The 23939-nt window shown below is 41.2% G+C and overlaps 1 protein-coding gene across 1 annotated transcript in view; it reads right to left on the bottom strand.

The window, feature by feature from the left end:
• Positions 1–2862: 2862 nt before the first annotated feature.
• The window catches only part of DOCK5 (dedicator of cytokinesis 5), a 143888-nt gene continuing 122811 nt past the window's right edge, over positions 2863–23939 (bottom strand). The window contains exons 43-52 of the mRNA XM_032229966.1: positions 23734–23818; positions 22065–22151; positions 20002–20178; positions 13964–14047; positions 11170–11307; positions 9425–9591; positions 8238–8415; positions 6957–7095; positions 4203–4318; positions 2863–3284 (exon numbers count right to left, since the gene is read on the bottom strand). Coding sequence (XP_032085857.1) covers positions 3183–3284; positions 4203–4318; positions 6957–7095; positions 8238–8415; positions 9425–9591; positions 11170–11307; positions 13964–14047; positions 20002–20178; positions 22065–22151; positions 23734–23818 — 1273 coding nt within the window. The 3' untranslated portion in view covers positions 2863–3182. The remainder of the gene's footprint in view (positions 3285–4202; positions 4319–6956; positions 7096–8237; positions 8416–9424; positions 9592–11169; positions 11308–13963; positions 14048–20001; positions 20179–22064; positions 22152–23733; positions 23819–23939) is intronic.

The following is a 23939-nucleotide window of genomic DNA, read 5'->3' as shown; positions in this document are numbered from 1 at the left end:
TTTTGAAAAAGCACCTTTGGGACTTTTTCAACACAGAAAGGACACAGAATGTTGCTTCTCCATCTAGCCTACCATGGTCTACACTCTACAAGGCTTCAACTCTTGACCTCAAGCTACATCATCTGTCACTTGGTTCTTCAAAAGGGTGAGACCAGAAATTGAACTTGATAACTTGCAAATTTGCCACTAAAGCTTATGACTAGGTCCCTGGGAGTTGTGTTTCTCCACTACCTTGTCATGGCGATCAGTAATTCATTCAGAATTATGTCAGGACAATAATGTACTGGTAGATAAAAGCAAGAAATCAATGCCATGGATGTACTTTTAACGTCACATCTATAGTAACAGAATCTTGCAATGTATTTTCTCCTCTCTCACTTTGTCTGAACTAAGGCTCAAGCTCCTTATCTGACTATTGCCTTAGTAGGGCCCCTTCTTTCTGTCTTTTGGGGCATTCCCTATTCTTCTACAAAACACCGTGGACTGAATCTCTAACCATCTACAGGCAAAGTGTGCCTTTTATCTCTGAAGGACAGCTGCTTTGTGAACAAGCCAAACAAGCTTCTTAATTCTTTGGAATGCATCCCCCCCACAATTGGCCAATTAAGCAGTTTGGATACACAATAATGTTAATCTATTGGCATTCAGACTCAAACAGCAAACAAATTTCAACAGCTTTAATTCAATGACTTTGCCTTCCATGAGCTGTATTGTTGGGAGGAGGGAGACAGAGTCATCCCAGAACCTTGCTTATACTATAAATAGGATTTGAATCTTACTCTTGACAGTTGCCCGAATAAGGGATTTCTTAGTTCTTGCAATAAACATCCTCCCAAAGAATTGTATTCTTGAATCACTGCCTGTGGGGGTTCTAGTTGGAACATTGGCCAAGAGAGGCTTAATAACCTTTGAGTGTTGCTAGTCATAAAAATGAGGAAATATTTTAACTGCATACACTGGAGTCTTCGTCAACCTGGAATGCTAAGAAATAGTAAAAAATGATCAGAGACCAATGATGGTCAAAATAAAAGTAGAACTAATGAGACAGAGGGTTTTTAAAAGAAGAAAAGAACCATGTACAACATTAAAATGTGAACCTCAGTTTTCTGGCTAGACATTTTACCTAAGGCAAATTATACCTGAATTACTGAGATGCTGTTAAGATATATACAAAATGCTGGGTTCAGTAAACAAAGTTAGCTTTACCACTGCGTGCGTTAAATTTCTGCTGGTGGTTTCTTTGAACAGACAGTGCATACGTTTGCGGAATGACAAACAGAGCCATGCATTTCTCTATAAATGCATCTTTTCTCTTGTATATCAATTAAATACTTTGGATTCCACCTTATAATGTTAATCCATAGGCTAATCTCAACAGCTGTAGTCTGCTAATTCAAAGACTGTGCTCTCTGCTCTAACAGGGCCATGCCTCTCAGGGTTTCCCCCCCAATCTCAGATGTTATAAATTATTTTAAAAAGTCAGTGTATATAAACTTTCTACTTTGAAGGCATGATGCAACCTTAAAGGTTAATGTCAAAGAACATCTTCTCAAGCACTTGGAGAGGTGGCCATTCATCAATGACCAATACAAACAATTCATAATCTGTGGGCAAGGATGCCCAACTACCCACCATTAGAAAATGGTCTTGCGCAATGCATTTACTCTGGATTAAATATCTACCTTGTGGCTGGGTTCATGCACCATGCTAAGCCATAATACAGTGAGTTGGTATTTGGCTAAACCTCTTATGTGGTCAAACATAATGTTTTGGAAATAATTGTTAAAGCAAAGCATGGCATCATGTGATATGTGAACCTAGTCCATAACTTCAATCTCTAACTGAAGATGGACAGAGATAGCATAATCCAATTATGTGAACTATCTCCGAGATAAATTTGAGTCCCATGGGGGCTAAGCCCTGAGTTTCTGCTATAAACAACTAAACACAGAGGCAGCATTTAACAATAAAACATACAAAGGGAGATACAGTAAGAATCTAGAATTCAACGGGCAGCTGTACACCCACTTGCATTTTAGCAAAGAGTTCAATAAGACATTTAAGTTGCTGCCCAGTCCCGGTTTATCAGTTCTCGTTTGGAAGCACTTTCAATATGCAGTCCATTCTTCAAATTTCCAAGGATAATTACACCTTTATGTATTATCAACACATTATTGCGTAAAGAAAAATAATACATCCAGAATTCAGTTAAACAAGTCTCCACAGGTATAGTAGTATAGGCCACTCCGTTTGTATGCAAAACTTTGGAACAGCGGCAGCAACAGAAGGAATTAGTGGCGCATTTGATAGTGTTTGCACACACTTGAAAGAAGAGACCATAAGACTTTCAAGGGCACAGTTGGTCAACTATGGAAATAGGCAGATGCCAGTTTGCTTTTGTTTTTAATCCACCTTCATATTGTTGGAAAAATAATATCTCAACATTATGGACTCTAAGGGTCTGTCCAATGCTCTGGCTTGTCATATATAAATTCATATATTAGATTAGATTAGCTTTATTGATTAGCCTATCGGCCATATCAAAAAATCCATATATTCCAACAGAGGCCATGGGAATTAGGCTTTTGTTGCATGTTTGGAATAAATAGGCTAAGCAGGCCAAAGAATCCTTCCTCTTAGACCAGATTTATCCCATTCCAAGGTCTCTACTGCTGGCCAGAGAGACTGATGGAAACCATATCCTCATTGTCCAAGTGCAGCAAAGTGGGCTTGGATTTGTCACACATATCCACTCTAGCGGCAAGTGTGTGTTTTCACAATGTGGCACTTAGCTGTTTGAAGACCAAGGAAGATCTTAGAAAATTGATTCCCCTGAGAGAATTTCTGCAGTGCTGGTGTTTTATCCATGGTGGAACAAGGACTGATGGATGACAGAATGTGGTTTCTTTAGCCCTGCAGAAGCCCTGATACGCCATAGATGATCAGAAGATACGTCTTGGGATGTCAATAGAGAAATCAGAAGCCAGGAAACATCAGCTTTGCCAAAATTTCTAGCAGCTGATTTTTGTTCACATCCCCAAACTTTGTGCAGGAATGGAGGGGCGAAGCTGTTCAGCAGGAAGAAGCCAATGCTGAGACGTTCTGGAGAACTAGATACTGTACATCCACAAAGCACCAGATGTTCAGTTCCAGATGAAAAGAGACAAGATGATGCAGAGTCCTCATTGTAGATCTGGCTCTAAAGAAAGGACACCAGATTTCCTAGCTTTAGGAGGAGGAGGAGGAGGCTTGGGTTCTCGCCTGATAGGCAGAGGTGGAGCCACCTACAATAATGCAAACATAAAAAAGAGACAGTTAGACTCCTAAGTAAAATCCAACTCCAGATTTGATAGAGAGAATGGGAAATATAGGACCTACAATCATTTCTTTTAGAGCAGGACCAGTGATATCATTTGATAGAGTGCCAAGGCAACTGGCGGGTCCCAGGGATGTCACAAAGAGGCTTTTGTGTTGTGAACATCTGTGACGGACTTTGCATTGAGGAAGACCCCTGGGCAAAAGCTCCAGATTTAAAGAAACAAGACACACAACTAGATAAAATTCTTCTCTTTAACTAAAACACTCAGTCTGGCTTTTTTGCTCCAAACTTGGGGGTGGGGGTTGGAACTTTTGTTTTTAGGTTTGGATGATTGGAACGATTTTGTTATTATACAGCTGGCTTGAAAGGTTGCGAAATGTAAAAGCAAAAAGTGGAGGCTATATTATATAGTTGTATATTACTGCACTGAAAAATTCCAGAAGGCACCACTTCCCCCCCCCGCTCCTGCTCTTTTCTCTCTCTTTTTTTAGTTTCCTAACTTTTGTTTTTTCTGCATTTTTACCTTATAATAAAATGCAATAAAATTTATAAACCAACAAACAAAAGATTTAAAGAAACAAAAAGGAAAGAATCTTCCCAGCAAGAGCCAGGAAGTCGGCCCCAACAGTCACACAAGGAGCATTTTACATTACCTCTGCATTGTGTGCTCTCTCTCCCCCCCTCCGCTTTCATTTAGGGAGGGAGGGGGGAACATGGTTTTATTTCTGGCAGTTTCAGGGAGAACGCCATTCAACTAACCAAAGACTTTTAAAAACAACAACAATAAAACAACAACAACAAGGTACAACCCTGAAAATCCCCTGGGGATATTTGCAATGGCGCTCCTGTCTCGGGTAATAGCATCCAAACGTCATGTCGGTACCTCTGTGGAGTTTCTGGAGCCGTTACTCTCATAGGGCTTGCATTTGGGCGGCGGTGGGGGAGGAGAATTCTGCAAGTTAACGGTTGTTAATCCATCTGCTTGCAAGGAAGGGAAACCTGGAGTGGTAGAGACGAGAAGAAAGACAGATGGTAGCCATGGTTAGGAGTGGGGTGGGAACAATTTCTAACAGAAGCATACTTGCATCACCGCTACTTTGGGGGCATGCCTGTTTCTTTTAGCGGTTGATTGTGAACAGATGTGTCAATCTGGAATCCCACTTGTCGCTCCCCAGGCCCTGCTATCGCAGAAGCTTCGTCCACGCACAGCCCATGAACCTAAGCACATGTGAAAAACGCACGCCTGGGGACCAGGAAAAACAAAATCCAGAATGACACCCGATGGGCTCCCTGGGCTTTGCTTTCACATTGGACTTTATCCGTTGCAGTCTCCAGAACTCTCTTGCGAGAGGAGGAGGCAAGCCACCCAAACTTCTCATGAACTTGGAGGTGAACTGCCTTAGCATTAACAGGAAAATATAAACCAGACCTGTTTCAGTTTCCTTTTAGGATGAGTGTTTCTTTTTAAAATTACATTTGGAATATATCTGTCACTCAGTCTTCATGAAGGATCAGGCCAGACCCAGGGCTGGGGAATCCATGATCAACTTTCCTAATTTCCTGTTGTTGTTGAAGGGTGTAAAATTTGTTCTAAGATCAATTTCCATTTGAAAATGTGTGCGTATACATGTGTATGTGTGTTTCTCTCTACATGGGTGCCTACACACATATATGTCAAAACCCCTAGATATTTGAAAGAAACAATAGTCATACTTTAAATTTCAGCCAAAAATAAGCAAAGTAATCTTTTATAAAATCTCAATTAAAATTTCCTCTACCAGTTCAGGAGAACCGATATGAACCGGCTGAATACCACCTCTGACCAGCTGTCAGCCTTCATTTATAACAGGGGTGTCAACCTCAATTTCATTGAGGGCTGCATCAGGGTTGTATTTCACCTGGGGGGGGGCAGGGAGGTGTGGCCACGTTGAGCACTCCGCCAGTGAAAACGGCCTTCCACTGGGACAGCCTCCTGCAACCCTCTGCCAGTGAAAACGGAGCATGTGCCCCACCCGAGCTCTGTTTTTTTGGCAAAGGCATCGCATGCTGATTGTTCGCTATTTCCAGGGTGGACTCACAGGCCAGATCCCACGGGCTGGATCCAGCCCCTGGGGCCTTGAATTTGACACCCCATCACTGGAGGATTTTAAGAAGAGACTAGAAAGTCACTTGTCTGAAATGGTATAGGTTCTCCTGCTTAAGCAGGGGGCTAGACTAGAGGACTTCCAAGGTCCCTTCTAGCTCAATTCTATTCTAAATTCTAACCCCTGATTTATAACATATTCAGGAAACCATGTCTAGGTTTGAATTTGATCCAGATAAATCCTGATAGATTCTAAGAAGCATTGAGATACATACAAGACTTCCTACTTTGGATCTATTAAAATGTCCAATATCAATGTAATCTACTCACACAGGAGATGTTTACCCTGTCCAACTTGACCAAAACTGTTTTTACCAAATCCCCAGAACTGCCATGCTATGGATCACCACCAAGTTTGGTCAAATTATGTTGAATTTGGAGAAAGGTGGGATTTCAAAGAAAAATGTATTCTCAAATTCCAAGTTGGCAGGTATCCCCACCCATCTTGAGGATGGCAATTTGATGATGGTTAGACTAACCTTTTCTGTTAACACTTAAGCACAAATCTGGGCATTTTATGCCCACGGGACCATATCCAGCCCTTTGGCTGTCCCTGTCTGGCCCATGTGAGGTCAATCAGAAATTAGAAATCAAATGTAAATAAGTGTGCCACACGGAACAGAAGAAGAAGCTGAATTGTTTATGGAGATTCTAGGTCATCCAGATCATTCTTGTCCCAAAGTTGCTTTTTCAAGAGGCAAATGGGCTCTCTTGTTCTTCTTGGAAAACATTTAGCTTCTCTCATCCAAGAGACTCCACACCCATTTTCACTATTCAGGTGACCTTGAGGACACAGATAACGTTCCAAGTGGCCTCAACAACTCTCTAAAATGGATGCAAGTGACCAGCTGCAGGGATGATATTCACTTACTTTCCATACCAGCTTGCAAATGTGGAGGGCGCGCACTAGCTTCGCTCACACACGCCCTGTCCATGCATATTTCCTCGCCTTCTGCGCATGCGCTTTGATCACACACGCGGCTTGCATGCATTTGTACAGTTTGAAAACATGCCTAAACAGGACGGCATAGAGTCAGGGTGGGTGGGCTGGCCCACCCACAATTTCCACTACCGATTCGGGAGAACCGATCTGAACCTGCTGAATACCACCTTTGACCAGCTGTCTGCAAGCAATATAAATCCTTCCATTCCCCAGTCAGAGTTGGAGAAGTTTCTTGGATGAGAATCAAAACATCTTCAAAGAATAACAAGAAAGTCCAGTAGCCTCTTGAAAAAAGCACCTCTGGGACAAGAAGCTGAGTTGGGTCTGGCTCTGTGTGATTGTTGTGTGCTCCTTCAATCGACTGGTGGCTGCTGGTGGATGAGAAGGGGAAAACACTTTTCTGCAGCAGCACACAGTGCTCACCCACCTGGAGCAGCCTGAGGAATCGAGGTGGCATTTGGCCCTCCAGTTTCTCATAGGGCCCCTTGAGAAAATTAATTGCCCACCCTTGCTTTAAAAGAATAGGAAGAAGTAGAGGTTGCTCAACATACTTTGAGTTCTCGGTGTTTTGGGAGTGATTGGTGGTGGGCTGAGTGCTCCAGCTTGGTGAAGTGATGAGTTCTGATGCAGAGTCAGTTTGCTCTCTCCCAGTTGCAGGCTCTTTGGCCTCGGTGCTTTTCCTGCTGCGTTCTGTAGAGCAGAAAAGGAACAAACCTTTACTGAAGTGATTTGTGATGCCACCCTGGACATTACACTATAAATCAACTACTTTCCTGAAAATTTTAACTAAAGGACTTTCAGAAGCATTTTGTGTAGGGAAAAAAACCCCTCAAACAATGAAACAAAACAGGCCTTCAATGAAAGACATGGATATGAAGGAGTATTAAAACCCGTCTGATGGCCTCTAGTTGTGTTGATTATACTGTAAATCCCTCATATGTTACCGGAATTGATAATAGATACCATCCAACCCAAATGGAAGCCCAAGTCAAACTTTAAAACGTAAATGGGTTTAACAATACGATGATTAGTAGAGATTTAGAGAGACTTGGAACGTGGATTATGATTATAGTTGCAACTGAGAGTTTGGTGGAATTAACTAGAGGTCTACCTAGGCCAGAAGTCAGCAACCTATGGAGCTGCATTGTGGCTCTTTCATCCCTCTGCTGTGGCTCCCTGTCACCCAAAATATGTGTCACAACCGCCAATATGCAACAACCGCCAGCATGCTATTTATTGAGCTTTTCAACCCCCAGTAGGCCAACCATGGATAAATCCAAGAAAGGAAAAGTTTCAGAAGAAAACAGAACATTTAATTCAACTACATATGCTAGTTTTGTAGCCGCTCAGTAAATAGTCAGGCATGGGAAGGGTTTTGTGCAGTGGTGGGATTCAATTTTTTTTACTATCAGTTCTGTGGGCGTGGCAGAGAAAGGTTACTACAAAATCCCCATTTCCTCCTGGTCAGCTGGGATTCGGGAGGCAGAGAACAGATGGGGGCGGGGCCAGCCAGAAGTGATATTTACCGGTTCTCCGAACTACTCAAAATTTCTGCTACCGGTTCTCCAGAAGTGGTCAGAACCTGCTGAATACCACCTCTGGGTTCTGTGGCTCCCGGTGTTTTCTTTTCTGTGGGTGGCTCTCTGAGTGTTTAAGGTTGCCGACTCCTGACCTAGATTGATACAGATACCCCTTGAGGTGATGATAAAATGTTCTGCTAGCTGAATCCCTCCCAACCTCTCTTTTAACAATGATGCGAATAAGCTTACACAGCTAGGAGAAAAACAGCATAAGTTCCCAGGGGAAATTCATCACTCTGATGCATTTATTACCGTTTTGAAAGCCAACTCAGCTTCTGGCTCCTTCTCGGCAATAACCTGAGATTTACTGAGACTCCAGTCTTTCCGACGGAATTTATTAGCCCGGTTGTCTGCATCATCTTTGGCAGGCTGCTCTTCCATCCTAGAGGCTGCCGAACTTCTCCTTTCCACCAGTGGCTCAAGAATAGATCTGTAGCCCACACAGAAATACTGTCATAAAGAATTATACCCTGTCTCTTCTGGTCAGCCTGAAAAAAACAATATTTCTTGTTTTCCGGAGATGTGAAGTAATCTGACAAGAGATCATTTTCTCCGTGATTGCCTCCTATTATTTATTTGTTTTGTTGACTTTGTAGCAGTGGTGGGTTCCGGATCCTGTTGCAATTGGTACGGTGCAATGGGGCCCAGCGCCCACCACATGAAAGCGTGCAGCACCCACATACATCTTTACCTCATGCAATGCCTTCACGACGCTCCAGCTGCTCGGTGGAATGTCGCGCAGGCACTGTACTTTCCGTGCATGTGTGCAGAAGCGCCAAAGAGCTCAAATACAGGTAAGGATGGCGGGTGGGCTCTCTGGAGTACCGTACTGGAACGGTATCTGGTGCTCCCAGCAGACACCAGTACTCCCGTACCGTGGCGAATCGCCTGCAACCCACCATTACTTTGCAGGCAGTCCTTGTCTTACAACATTTGTTTAGTGACCATTCAAAGTTACAACAGCACTGAAAGAAGTGACTTATGGCAGTTTTTCATACTTACGATCATTGCAGCATTTCTTTGGTCATATGATCAAAATTGGCAATTGCTTCATATTTATGATGGTTGCAAGGGGTCCCGGGGTCATGTGACCCCCTTTTGAAACCTTCTAACAATCAAAGCCAAGGGGGATACCAGATCCACTTAACAACCGTGTTACTAATTTAACATGTGTGCAGTGATTCACTGCACAACTGTGGCAAGAAAGGGGGTAAAATGACGCAAAACTCACTTAACAACAGAAATTTAGAGATCAGTTATAGTCGGAGGTTGAGGACTATCTGTATTATCCACCCAACACTAACGTTGTTATTTAAAAAATCCTACAAAAACAGATGAACACATCAAATAGTTTAAGGTAATAGAAATTCTCCTGTTTGCATTTCTCTCACAGACTCCTTTCTATCAAAAATCCCTTTCAATCCTTCCCATCAACTTACCCATCAGATCCTGGTCTGGAGGAAACGCTGTCAGATGATGTAGATGAAGTTGATCCAACTGAAGAAGTGACAGAAGTAACTGACAGCCTTCTCAATGTGGAGGACATGATGTATGGCAAAACCACTGAACCGGACCTGCTCTGCTTTCTCTCCGTCAGTGAGGAAGGCTATTGTTAGAATACAAAGAAGGTTGTGAAAGAAATCCAAGGTATTTGCTCATCCGGAGAAGAACATCTACATCTTCTGAAACTTTAGAGGTTCTTCTCCCAAACCATTTTTGAAGAGGTGTTAAGTTCTGAAATTTCTTTTGAAGTCCCCACCCCCTGCTGGACATGTAGTTCTGGAAAAAGGAGCCTGATTGAAGCAACAGAGTCTGATCAGGTGACCTCTCCAGTTTCAGGAGGACCTTTGCTTGTTTACATTAAAGGTGGCCATTCCAGATTCAATATAAACCCTAGAAACAAATTATTTGGCAAATTGCTTTTTCCAGTATAGGCTCATGTGATAACTAAAATCACTGGAGAATATTTTGTGAGTTATCCCATCATTTGTACATTGTTATTTGGAATTCACTTGGATAAAGGAATGGTGACACCCAAGCTGTCCCCCTTTAAAATTTTAGTGAGTGGATTAAATATGGGTGCCACTGGTTGGGTTTTATTAACTCACTCCCTCCCTCCCTCCCTCCCTCCCTTCCTTCCTTCCTTCCTTCCTTTCCTTCCTTCCTTCCTCAACAATACAAAAGTTAAAATACATAGCAGCTGAGAAAATATCCTATCCCATAATCTTCTATACATATAAAAATGACTGTCTGTGTGTATGTTCCAGCATAACTCTAAAATGCCTTCAGCAATTTCAACCAAACTTGGTACACAGATGACTTACTCTCTGGAGACAAATACTGTGGGGGTAAGACACCCCCAAACCCCTCGGGGTATGTGTTCTGTTAAGATACAGCCTGTTGTGCTGTACTGCCGTACTGGCTTCTACTGTACAGTGCAATGGAGTTGCCATGATAACGGCTTCTCAGTACTCCACAAGGGGGCTCCCTCTGGTAAGGGGGAAAATCCAACATTAGAAATTACATTTGGTCCTGATATTTTTCCCCTATAAATAAATATCTCAGCAATGCTGGGTTATTGGCTAGTGACTAATAAAGCAAAAAAGAAAAGAAAAGGGGGGGGGGTCCCACCACACATGTGGGGATTTAGGTCTGGGCACAAAGCCAGACAAGTATGAACTTTTGCTTTACAATTTCTTCCTTGACTGGTGTTTTCATTTGTGGCTGTATACGCCTTCAAGATATTCTAGGATCAAGAAAATGCCAGTTCTAAGAACAACTGTTCCCCACCCTAGCTGATCACATCAGCACAGGATAAAAAATTGGCTGAATTTCTTCACCTAACTTAAAACAACCAACTATGTAGTTGGTTTGTCTTTGCCAACTCCCAATATTTAAAACAAAACATAATTCTCATTTGAAATTCCCAGTTCCTCAAAGTTTGCAATGCAGTTTGACAAAAAGAAATGTTTACTTTATTGCACACGTATGGAAAAGTCTCTAGTGTATTAGTATTATTATTTTTTTTAAAAAAAATTCAATTTGGATAGCTAGAACTTGGCATATTCACCCAAATGAGAAACTGGAAGAAATGAAAATCCACAGATTTGATTATCCCCTTGTCCTTGCTATAATGATCTCATTCCTAGGGACTTTTCATAAGCAAGACTCAGTGCATATATACCAGGGTGATCACACCGTAGAGCTTCTCCACTTTCTCTCTCAGTTCCTTGAAGCAAGAGGTTAGCCTGTCATGAAGAGGCTTCAATTGCTCGGTCAGTTTCTTCCCATGGATTCTAATCCCTTCAGCCAGCAAAGGCATCTGCAAGAGGCAAGCCAGATTAGAAGATTAAGAAAGCACAGAGGTAGACAGTTGTCACCATGGTACCTGGCTGCTTCTAAACTTGTCGAATTCAGTATTCAACTCATTTTGAAACAGAAATCTTGTCCCGGGATTCATCTTTCTCCCGATAATCAACACACAAGGAATAACTTGCTGACGTTGATTGCCTTGTGACTTGCTATTTCTTCTGGCCAAAATAACAGGTCATGTGGTAAATTATGTGGTTTTCCCACTACTTGTTGGTTTTAGTATTTGGCACTTCTTCTGGAACTAATTGCTGATGGGTGCTGAGGTACCACTGTAGTTTCAAATGAAATTTGGAAAATGAAAAGGCTCATATTTCTTGGCTTATCTTACCAATGAGATCAAGCCAGGCTTAGGCATATCTAGATTATAGGTAAAGGTAAAGGTTCCCCTGCACATGTGTGCTAGTTGTTCCTGACTCTAAGGGGCGGTGCTCATCTCCTTTCCAAAGCCGAAGAGCCAGCGCTGTCCGAAGATGTCTCCATGGCCATTGGCTGGCATGACTAAATGCCGAGGGCTCAAGGAACACTGTTACCTTCTCACCAAGGTGGTTCCTATTTATCTATTTGTATTTTTATATGCTTTCAAACTGCTAGGTTGGCAGAAGCTGGGACAAGTAACAGGAGCTCACTCTGTTACGCAGCGCTAAGGATTCGAATCGCTGAACTGCCGACCTTCTAATAAACAAGCTCAGCATCTTAGCCCCTGAGCCACTGCGCCCCTTACAGATTATACATCATGCTTATTTGAGTAAATTTAAATAATTTGGAGTCCTTGGTGCTCTCTGAGCTTGGTTGTTTTATTGCAGACATTTCATTACCCAACTAGGTAACCTCATCAATGCTGGGAGTGGGGTTTGTTTTCTGTTCACATACAAGTGGCTTGTCTTGTTAATGTTGATGGAAGTGTTTTTATATTTCACCTTTCCTCCAGTTCAATTGAATTTATCTAGCACTCTTCTTCCATGTTTTCTTCCACATTTCCATGGTTGAAGATGGGTTTGAATCCCAATGCCATTTCAACTCCTTTTTTTTGTCACAATCCCGATCTATTGTTTTAGTTATGTTTAACTGAGGGATTGTGTTTAACCATCAACAAGAAAAATGTGTTCTAAATAAACATCAGTGAAGCATAATTGGCTGAGTTCACCCAACATGAGAAGCTGTAGACTACGGCTTATGGCCAGTTTGCAAGTTACAAGTCAAACCCAAACAAACTTCATTGGGGCTTAATGTGATATGAATCAAATCTCTGATTTAGTCTGTTAGTCAGCAACTGACTGTGGCTGTCTTCATGTTTTTCCTAAGTGAAAAGGTTAGGCATTGTTGGACTTCACTAGCACTTTAACCACAAATCACCAAGACATATTAGACTGGGAATAAAAGAAAAATGCCAGAGAAAGCCAATGCTGAACCACTTTGTATCACTCTTTTAACATAGACATGCTTACATGGTCCCTATCAAGAATCAAACACCTTGAATGTCTACTTTTATCTTGCTGCCTAGATTTCTAAATTAATGCTGCTGGTTATTAGTATCGTGCAAAACTTTGGCTTTAAGGGCATAAGATGCTTCAAAGGTCTGTGAGGGTGTGAATACAGCAGGTTTCTGCAACTCCTTAAAACTTAGCTGGATTGCATAATTCTGAGGGGAAAAACATTTGGTTTATGAAGTTGCACGCAAGTGATATGTGCATGCCCCCATTTATTTCAAAGCACCTTTGGTCTATAAACTTGAAGCACTGTGTTGTTCTTTTAGTCAGAACTTAAATATTCTGCTTGCAGAGGTCATGCTTTTTCACTGAGTATTATTCCTGCCCCTTAATAAGATTATATTCAATGATTTCCGTAGCACTTTTGTGATTACTTCTAGCTTAACCAATACATTATGCCAAATAGGCCAAGAAATGATGCATTTCTATATCTTAAGTTGCATTGCTATGCTTAGTGGTTATACTTTGGGAAGCATTTTAGTGTTGTGCGCGTGTGTGTCTCCAAATCATTATTGGCTCTGTGACACCCTAGATTAGTCCCTGAAGTTCTCTTGGCAAGATTTTAGAAGAAGTTTGTCATTACTTCTTTCCTAGGCCTGAGAGAGAATAGCAATAGCAATAAGATTTATATACTGCTTTACAGTGCTTTTACAGCCCTCTCTAAGCTGTTTACAGGGTCAGCCTATTGCCCCCAACAATCTAGCTCCTCATTTTACCCACCTCAGAAGGATGGAAGGCTGAGTCAACCTTGAGCCTGGTGAGATTTGAACTGCCAAATTGCAGTCAGCAAACGTAGCCTGCAGTACTGCACTCTAACCACTGTGCCACCGCAAAATGACTGGTCTCAGGTAATCCAGCTGGTTTCTTGTCTACAATGGGACTAGAACTCACAGTCTCCTAGTTTCTAGCGTGATGCCTTAACAATTGCACCCAACTACTACTTTTTTTATGAGCAGTGCAAGTTGTCTGTCATACAGTAACAGCAGGTAGAATCCTGGTCAGATGATATCCCAACATCTGCAAGATGCTACTTCAGGAAAAGTTACACCGCAATGACAATATTACTTCTGCAAAATAGCCTACGGACATCTTTCCACATATCTGCATTCCTGCAGGTACCTGTAGGGCAATTAGTTGCTTGAGTAATTCAATCTTTTCTTGATCTTCAGAGTGTTCCTGAACATATTTCTCAGTGAAAAAGGCCTGCAGAGATGAAATGAAAAAAGAAGACAGGATAAGTGTTTGATCCTATAATGAAAAGAATCAAATTAAGCTATATGGACAGCAAGAGAAAACATCTTGAAGGTTGTTTTTATATATGACAACTTCAGCAAGATAAATCAATGCTCAAAAGTGAAATGGTTTAACATATCCTCAACAAGGAATGATTGGTGAAGATGATGAGACTTCAGAGATGGCTAAATTGACTTTCTTGATTAGGGAAAATATGATAAATTATGGCTGATTGGAAGACACACAGCCTTTCTCCTTTTTTCATGAGCTAGAACAAAATGCAGTTAACATTTGGGGTGAAAAATAGGTAATTCAAAGAGTGAGAATTGTTTTTGTAACCATAGTGTAAGAGATAACTTTGTAATATAGTAGTATTTGCTGGATGCTTCTTTCTAATTCTTTTTATCGTTTTTCTGCACTTTTTCTTTTCTACTTTCGTTTTCTGCCTTTGTTTTCTTTATTCAGCATCAGTGTCTGTTAGTTTTATCTTCTTTTTAAAACTTTTAATGGGGGAGACAGAGAGAGGGGGGAGGACACACACACACACACACACAGACAGACAGACAGACAGACAGAGAGAGACAGATACAGAGAGAAAGAGAAAGTCTCTGTCTATGAAGATTTAAAGTTCTCAATTTCTGGAAGCTTTTAAGAAGCAGCTGGACAGTTGTCTTTCAAGGTTAATTTATCTGGTTTTCCAGCAGTACATTGGATTAGATTATTCCTGTTGTCCTCTCCAACTTCATAATGATTCTACAAAAACTTCCTACTATGAATAAACCAGTTTTTTTTTTAAAAAAACAAGAAAGCTAAAGGCACAAGATAGAATCTTATGTACTTTTATTTTAATGCTATGCAAAACCTCACTGCATTCTTTCAACTCTGATTTCTGAGGATAAGCAGGAGAGGATAGCTAGCTTCCTAAGGAATGAGTGAGTAATGGTTCTTAGGCCTTGAAAAGCTTCAATCCTTGTATTTAAACATCACAGTAACATTTTTTAAATTGCCTTATACTTGGTCCCCTAAGTTCTTTCAGGAAATACAGGATAATATACTACTATTTGCGAGTTCTGACATTACTAATCCATACCCCAATAATCTGCACTCAACCGTTCTCTCCTGAAACAAGAGGAGTAAGGTTAAGGAGTACTAGTTGCAGCCTGCCTGACTTCCTTGTAGAAGGATGAGTTTTAAACGGAAACAAAGAGTCAGCCACAGCATAATATAGCTGAAAAAAAATCAAAGAAAATATTATGTGCAAACATCCCACCCTTTCCATGGAAACAACACATTTCTTATTTTTGTATTCAGGATGCTTACTTACTATTTTCCTTCATTGCATACATTTCTGTTTCTGGAATTTTTGAACACCATCATAATAAATGTCATGTTATCTTTAAAACAACAAGAACAACAACCTGCTCCTTGGAAATACTGTAGATCCAGGCTGGAATCATACAGCAACTATTCATAGTCCTCCAGATTCATCTCTACTGAAAAGAAGCACGGTGGCTTGAGGAGTGGAATGCTGGGCAGGTGGGTTAGAGAGGCCATGTTTGAGACCCGCAAGCTGTGTGGGCTGGGGATAAGCGCTCATCCTTCAATCCAGCTCCTGAAGGGAACATGAAAGGAGCTCCCAAAAGGAGTCCCAAACTGGGCTTCAGTCAGTGGTGGGATTCTAAATCTTTTCCTACCGGTTCTATGAGAGCGCATTTCATGCACGCACTTCACATGCTTTGCGTGTCAAAGCACACAAAGATCATCCTTGGAGTCAGCGCTGGTCAGCTGAACTGTTTTTTAGCTCAGCTGAGGTATAGCAATCCACTCTGCCTTGTGAATCAGCTGAGCTAAAAAACAAGGGAATATAGGATAGGGCACAACTGGAGTGGGAGGGTGGGGCCAACTAGAGGCAGTACTTGCTGGTTCTCCGAACTACTCAAAATTTCCACTACTAGTTCATCTGAACTGGTCCGAACCGGCTGAATAGCACCTCTGGCCTCAGTGCTTGTGATTTGAGTTTAGCATCTCAACTGAAATCTGCAAGGAATTGTGCAGAATTTGACACGATTGAAGGAAAGAAAAGAAATAAAGAAAGAAAGAAAGAAAGAAAGAAAGAAAGAAAGAAAGGCAGCACAGTATCCTTTGACTAAGACGAATCAGGTTGAGTCACACAATTCAGCTTGGAAGTTGCCTTCCTAATCTAACTTACGATCACAGAGAGGCTGAGAAAAGGAGCAGGGTGAATGGATGTGAGAAAAACACAAAGTTGGCAAATAAATAACAATTAATAGTGTCCTTGGTCAGATCTAACATGGCAGAAACCCCTTTTTATATCAACTTATGAGTAGCCAAAACAACTACTAGGCTCACCAAAGCCAATTTCCATAATGTTATTAAAGAAAAAAATAATACTTGAGCTAGAGTGGCAAAAATAGGAGCAGAACTGATTCTCAGAGGCAAGGATGGGGAATGTGCAGCTTTACAAATGTTGCAGAATTATGATACTAACTTTCCTAGAATCTTATAATTGTAGGAGATGACCAGGCTGAGCCCAAGGGAAGGGTTAAACACGTTATCAGTCAAGAGTCCCTGAGTGTTCACAAGAGATCTAAGTCCAGCCCACTTTGAATTCCTTTCTTAACTCCTGCTAATTTCCCTTGACCATTAGTAGTTCAGATTCTTATAGAGTTTAAGCTTGCAATACATTTGCACTCATCTGAACTGCTTGACTCTCCTGATTTCGCCGATGCTTGACATTAATCCTAGAAATTCAAGCAGGGTTTCTAGCTTGAGCAGGGGGTTGGACTAGAACACCTCCAAGGTCCCTTCCAACTCTGTTATTCTTTCCCCATCAATGGGCATACTGGGGATAATTTAAGAACATCTTTCTCCAGTCCTACTCAGAAGTATACAACAGTATGGGATAATATATAAACAAGTTTTAACTCCTTTTGGAGCAGAAAACTAAACCGTGAAGCCATTTTCTTCTTTAAAAATAAATAAGTAAAACCCTGACTAGCAGGGGAGAAGGTATTGTGGCAACAGGATAAAACCCACAAAATTCCATCAGCTGGAATCCGAAGTGCTGAGCCTTGTCAGAAAACCACAAAGCCAAATGATTTGTGCAGGACATTGATTTCTGGTTTTTAATGTGAAAGAAAGATTTAGATTATTATTATTAAGTGCCCACAAAAGCCCAACTCCCTACCCAGCTGAGTCAGGGAGAGGAAAAAGTGAGCAAAAATAAAAATAAAAATAAAAGGCTGATAGCTTTCAGATGTGGTAACCCCATTTGGAAGAAGCCTTGACAGCATTTCCATTTTTGCAGAATCTAACTTTAGCACCGAAACTAGAGAAGCGGGAGCTCAAAATATTTCCTTGGCATAAAATTGGATCCTTTGTCCATGCCACAATTGCAGCATTTGCTGGCTGCCTGTATCACAAAGCTTTACACACTAAAGGTACCCACTGTGCATCAGTGATTTTAATACGTCCTAGCTAGAAGTAAGCTTTGCTCACTTGAGTGGTAGTAGAGAGACACAAGATGTTAAGATGTCCCACCCATCCTAATTTCCAGATATGCACAGGGGTTTGCAATGATCTTTATGCCGCTAACCCAAAAATCAATTAAAAATTCTGTTTTCTGGAAGCACATTTGGCATTGCCATACTATCCATAACTGAAATCCTAAGGAGGAAAAAGACTTTGATCCTGGATAGCAACGGAGAGTTTCCTCCTTTAAATTCCCAGGAGTCTATCTCAGCGAAGATCTCACCTGGAAAATCAACATGACCCAGGTGGCCAGAGAGGCCCCAACAGAGACTCCAAGGGTCTTGTGAAAAACTAAATTGGAACAACAACTGATGACCTTTTACTGGTCCACAATAGAAAGCGTCCTCACTCATTGCATTACGGGGTGGTATGCTGGCTTGACAGCCATGGATAGAAAAACACTACAGAAGGTGGTGAGCACAGCACAAAACACTGTGGGCTGTCCCTTGATACCACTAGATGACATTGCTAGGGCTCACTGCCTTAGGAGAGTGAGGAAAATCCTCAGGGACGACTCACACCCTGGTCAGCCCTTCTTTATTCTCTTACCATCTGGAAGGAAATATAGAAGCACAGGCAGCCGCACAAACAGGCTGAAGAACAGTTTTTATCCCTAGGTTGTGAGACTCATGAATGAAAAATAACCTTACAACAACATAGTACGATTGACTTGTGGGGCCGGCACAACATGCAATAAGTTAACATAATGCAATAGGACTGGGTGTTTGTTAGTAGGATTCACTGGGCTAGGGATTTTTTGTGTTGTATTGTGTGTGGGGGGAGTGCACAAAGGGAGACTCAGCCAATCTGATCGTTCACACGTACTCTTGATAATAAAGGTTTGAATTGAATTGAAGTTTGAATTGGATTGGATAGGATGGTGATATAAAACATATGTACAGATAGTCATCCTACAATCACAGTTGGCCTCAGAATTCCCATTGCTAAACAATGGAACAATGGCAGTTGTTAAATGAATTGTGTCTGATTGTATGATCTGTGCTATCATGCTTGTTAAATCATGTGGTTTTTTTAATCACTGCAGTTATTAAGGGCATCACGTAGTCATTAAGAAAAATCTGGCTTCCAACTGGGAAAGTTGCAAATGGTGATCACATGACCCCGAGACAGAGCAACGGTCATAATTTTGATCCTGTAATCATGGGGATGGCATGATGGTCATAAGTGTGACGACCAGTTGTAAGTCGCCTTTTTCAATGCCCCTATAACTTCAAATAATTGCTAAATGTACTTTTTTAAAGTACATTTTAAAAAAGCCATTCCTATTGTGGGTAGAGAATCCACAATAGATTATCACTATCTATACGTATCTATGGAGATTGTCAGTCATCCAAGGTCAAGGTTGTCCCAAAGGTGCTCTTTCAAAAGGCAACTGGATTTCCTTCGTTTTTCCTTGAAGATGTTTCACTTCTCATCCAAGAAGTTGAGAAATGAAGAAGTTCCTTGGAAGCGAAGTGAAGCATCTTCAAGGAAAAAACAAATAAAGTCCAGTTGCCTTTTCAAAAAGCACCTTTGAGACACTATATATATCCATGATGGCGACCTATGGCATGCATGCCAGAGGTGGCACACAGAGCCCTCTCTGTGGGCACTTGCGCTATCGCCAGCTGCTCTTGTGCCGGACCAGCTGGCTGATGCATATGCATGCACCAGATCCCAAAAGAGAGCAACTGGCCAGTGCGCATGCATGATGGACCAGCTGTCTGGCATGCATGCGCGCGACGGAACCTGGAAGAGCAGCTAGCTGCTGGGGTGGAGCCCAGAAGACAGCAGATGGCTGGTGCTGCTCTCTTCCAGGTCCTGGCACTTTGGTGCGTGTATGCTCCAGTTTTGGCACTCGGTGCTGAAAAGATTAACCATCACTGATCTATGTAATATCTGAATGGACAACATTTGGTGAAATTTCAGCAAAGAGAAAAAACGGAGGAGGGCAGGTTAGACAAAACCTCCTATACCTGTCCTTTTCTTTAGAGTTTATCTTTGCCTACTGTCTATCCCTTCCCTTGTTCCTTTTCATTTTAAATTAGAATTCCAGAATGTCAAGTACTCTCTAATTAAGTTTATTAAGTTATTATTATAAAATGAATGAGATCCATAGCTCACCAAAATGTACCTATTAGTACAGAAAAGGAATGCTTTAATGAATGGAAACCAAATCCTTTGACTTCCACCCTTAAATTTAATGCCAGCTGCTGCAAGCGTTCCCCCCCCCCCCAATTCTCTGATATCTATAGTACTGTTCATGTAACTAGATTCTATGACTCTGCCTCCCTGTTTTAAGAAACTGACACAACTGTCCCATTCCCGAGATTCTTGTGTGACCTACAACAGAGAGCAAGGAAACAACCAACCTTCTCGTAGTTGGTATAACCACCCATTACTGCTGGATCCACAATGCCATTCAAGAGCATGGAGAGAGGATGGACAGGAAGGGTTCGGTCCCAAGCATGTTGTTGCACGCAGTTACTGATCTTCTCATTTGTCCGCTCCATGGTTTCAATGGCATTCTCCAAGGGGCTGATTTCCTCCTGGAAAGCACCACGAAAATGAGTTATGGTCAAGACTACATGAAATAATGGATGCTTAGCAATGAAAATTTCAACAGAAAATCAACTTTCCCCACTAAGTAACAAACTTAGCAGAGATGGCTAAAATATCAGCATATCTCAAGGATCACTCAGACGAGAAATATAACCTGGAATGGAGAAGATGAATTGATTATATTCAAAATAAATATGGGATTAAGAAACTCCAGATAGCTTATGATTGAAGAAGCAAGGGATGATATAATTTGTTTAGAGTTAGCTCAACAAAAGGGGAATTAAAGTACAAGTGGAGGATGATGTTAAAGTCTGTTAGTTTACTTTAGAATATGATTGTTAAAGATTTATACCCTGTATTTGCTCTGGGAGGTTGGGGAAGGGGAGGTAAATATTTGTAAAAGCTTTTTAAATTTTTAATAAAAAAATATAGTTACTGCTCTGGGATAGCTATTTTTCAGCCTATCTGTCCTTGTTTTTATTGCCCTGTACCATCTGCCAGATGGTAATAGTTCAAAAAAAGGGTGCCCAAGATGAGAGGGATTTTTAAGGATGTTTTGAACTTTCTTAAGGCAGTGGGATCTATAAAGCTCTTCCAAAGAGGGGAGAGGGAAACCAATGATCCTCTGGGCAATAATGTTAACCCTCTCTAAGGTCATTGGAGTAACCTTAGGCCAAATTAGATTCCTTGAAGGATTGTGATACTATGCAGACATTTAGAGGAAGGGCCAAAATAAATGTACATTAAGACGAAGGACTAAAATAAACTGTAATAAATGCAGTAAATCGGCTGTGGATTGCTCTGTGGGATTGGAAGGTATCAGTTTCCCATTTCTGAGTTTAAAAAAAAACTCACTTTACTAAATTATTTGGACATGTCCATATAATTGCCAAACTGACATTAAATATTAAGTGTAGAAGGGAGTGGGGAGTGGGGAGAGGAAAGAAAGCCCAGTTTAGCAAACTTTGCATGGAATTTGTTTCCTTTAATTACCGATCATCCCAACAGTTCGTTCAGAAAGGGGACAACAGAAAAACTGTGGTGCTATCCAACTGCTTGTGTATCCAACTGCCCTTGAATGCTTCTTTATTCATAAGCACTTCTTCATGGGCACATAGAGAGATTACATTTGGGAAGGTGGGTAAGAAATCGATAAAGGTTCCTTGAACTTTTCAAAGGAGAAGGTGTGGAAGAAAAAAAATGACACAAGAAATCAAGCTTTCCCTAGTCTGTCAAAACCCCCTTTTATTAATTCTGCTTTCATTTCATTCTGCTCATTCACATCCAAAAGCCTTTCAAAGGAGCATTTACAATCACAGACCTTATCTAGCTTGGAGAGCTGACAGGCTGATATCTGTAAAACTTGGCAAGGAGTCTCGGAGAGTCACGAACCAATTACGCAAACTAATTGTCTCCTGTAAACTCCACTCCCCTTTTGCTCCTCTTTTATTTCCCCTGGGAGGGCCATTTACCATCCATCTGTGGCCTTACTCCCAAGTCAACCCTTGTTCCTTAGCTGTTCCCTTCGTCTGGCAACTCTGCACATGCACACACAGGGAACAGGCTCCAGCTATTCTTCTGCCTCACTGATGTCTGACTCAGAAGGCAGCTGATAACTGTCAGACAGCCCTGGTCCCCTCTCTGCCTCTGACACAGAGCCCTCACCAGAACCTTCCCCAGGCTCCAGGACTGGCTCATGTTCCTCCCCAACCTCCTCACTGTCCGAATCTGCTGCCAGCTCCACTGACTGCTGGTGGGCTATAACCGATTCTTAGCTCACAAACTCACAAAAATTAGCTGAAAATTTAAGACATCTAAAGGCTACCAAGTTGGGGATGGCAGTGAATTAGAGATGGCAATGAAAGCTTCTCACCATAGTGACTTGCTTGACTTCAAACCATTTGAGGATTCCAGGGAAAGAGTAGGCGGTTGTATAGGTGGTACGTTCTATCCACATAGTCTAAGAAGAGAAAAAGCACAAAAAAGAACAAGATATAAAAAAAGTATGTACATTTTATATTATACCTATGCAAGGAATGTTCTCTCTTAGCCCTTCCTCAGCAGAATGATGGGCCAAGAATCAGAAGCTCATTTTCCCACAAATCAATCTAATGCAAGAATTTATGTCTGGATTCATATGACATGCTAGTCTAGGCTAAAACTGAATATGTGGCTCATGATGTAGTGGGAGCTACGAAGTCATAGCATGGTTTGTTTGAGTTACAGGTAATCCTCGACTTTAAGACCACAACCGAGCCCAAAACTTGTGTTGCTAAGTGAGACATTTGTTAAATGACCTTTTTATGACCTTTCTTGCCACAGGTGTTAAACGAACCCCTGCAGTTGTTAAGTTAGTAGCACCGTTGTTAAGTGAATCTGGCTTCCCCGTTGACTTTGCTTGTCAGAAGGTCGCAAAAGGGGATCACATCATCCCAAGACATTGCAAAGGTCACAAATATGAGTCAGTTGCCAACAGTCTGAATTTTGATCACATGACCATGGGGATGCTGCAATAAGTGTGAGAAATGGTCATTAGTCCCTTTTTTCAGTAATGTTGTAACTTTGAATGATCACTAAATGAACTGTTGTAAGTCAAGGACAACCTGTACAGTATGCAGGAATGCCATTTTGTTAGCTTGACTCATAATCTGACATGGCAGCATTATTGGAGGCCAGGGATTGTCAAATTTGTTGACAATCAGGAGATGATGCTTTCATCAATATTGACTACCAAGTTGGGTGCAGTCATCCACCCAGTATTCTCCAGAAAAGTGAAACAACTGCTTAGTCTCTCTAAGGATGTTGTCTAGTATTTTATCTTTTTTTCCCCTTTTTTCAAAAATATCTTACTGCTTATATCTGCACCTAGTTGCACATTCATTACTTGATTCAAAGAACCTAAAAATAAAATGAAATCAGGAAGAGTAAGGAGTTGGGTGGCCTTCATGTAAAGACCTAGCCTATATTGAGATCAGATCCATTGGAAAAAAGATGTTCTAAAATATTTTAAAGTTCTCTGATGTTTTTCATTTGAAATAAGAGTTGCTCAAGACCCACTGCTAATTAGCACAGGCAAATATTAAATAAAAGTGAAGCTGAACAATTTGTTGTAGTCGAAGAATAAGGAGATCACATTTCCCATATGACTTAAAATAGGCTTCTTCCCACCATTCTTCTGAAATTGAAGTTAGAGAGATCATTATATTTTGGGGGATGAAACTATCTTATTATCTATTCCCCATTCACTTTACTATCATACCATTTAATTTGTTAAGGTCCCAAAGGATGCAACCCTACCAACAAAAATAATCCAGACTTGTGTTCCATCTCTGGACAAAGGGTTTTGTAGGAGTAAAGATTTTAGGGTTTGTATAACTGTTGATAATTATGTCCTATTGTTTTGTACCAAAATGCAAGAATTTAATCCTCTGAAATTGAGGAACCAAAGAATCAAGTTTAAAAAAGCCAACATATGAAAAACATGGTGTGTCACACCATGAAAGGAAAAAAATGACAGGGAAGGCAGAGAAGAAATGACTCACTGCAAATTCATTCTCGGGATCTTTTTCTCCTTTTCTGAAAGGCCGGGAGTATTGGAACTGTTGCACTTCATTGGATCTATAAAAGCTAAAGCAGCAGATGAAAACAACTTAAAATTTCAGCCAACACCCAAAATCTAAGTCTGATATCAGTGCTATAACAATCCAGGTGAGTGGATATTGAAAGCAGGAGAATACCTGAATGCACG

The sequence above is a fragment of the Thamnophis elegans genome, chromosome 13, assembly GCF_009769535.1.
Source record: "Thamnophis elegans isolate rThaEle1 chromosome 13, rThaEle1.pri, whole genome shotgun sequence".
Taxonomy (NCBI): domain Eukaryota; kingdom Metazoa; phylum Chordata; class Lepidosauria; order Squamata; family Colubridae; genus Thamnophis; species Thamnophis elegans.
The sequence above is the reverse complement of the archived record's forward strand: the minus strand, read 5'-3'. Positions and strand labels throughout refer to the sequence as shown.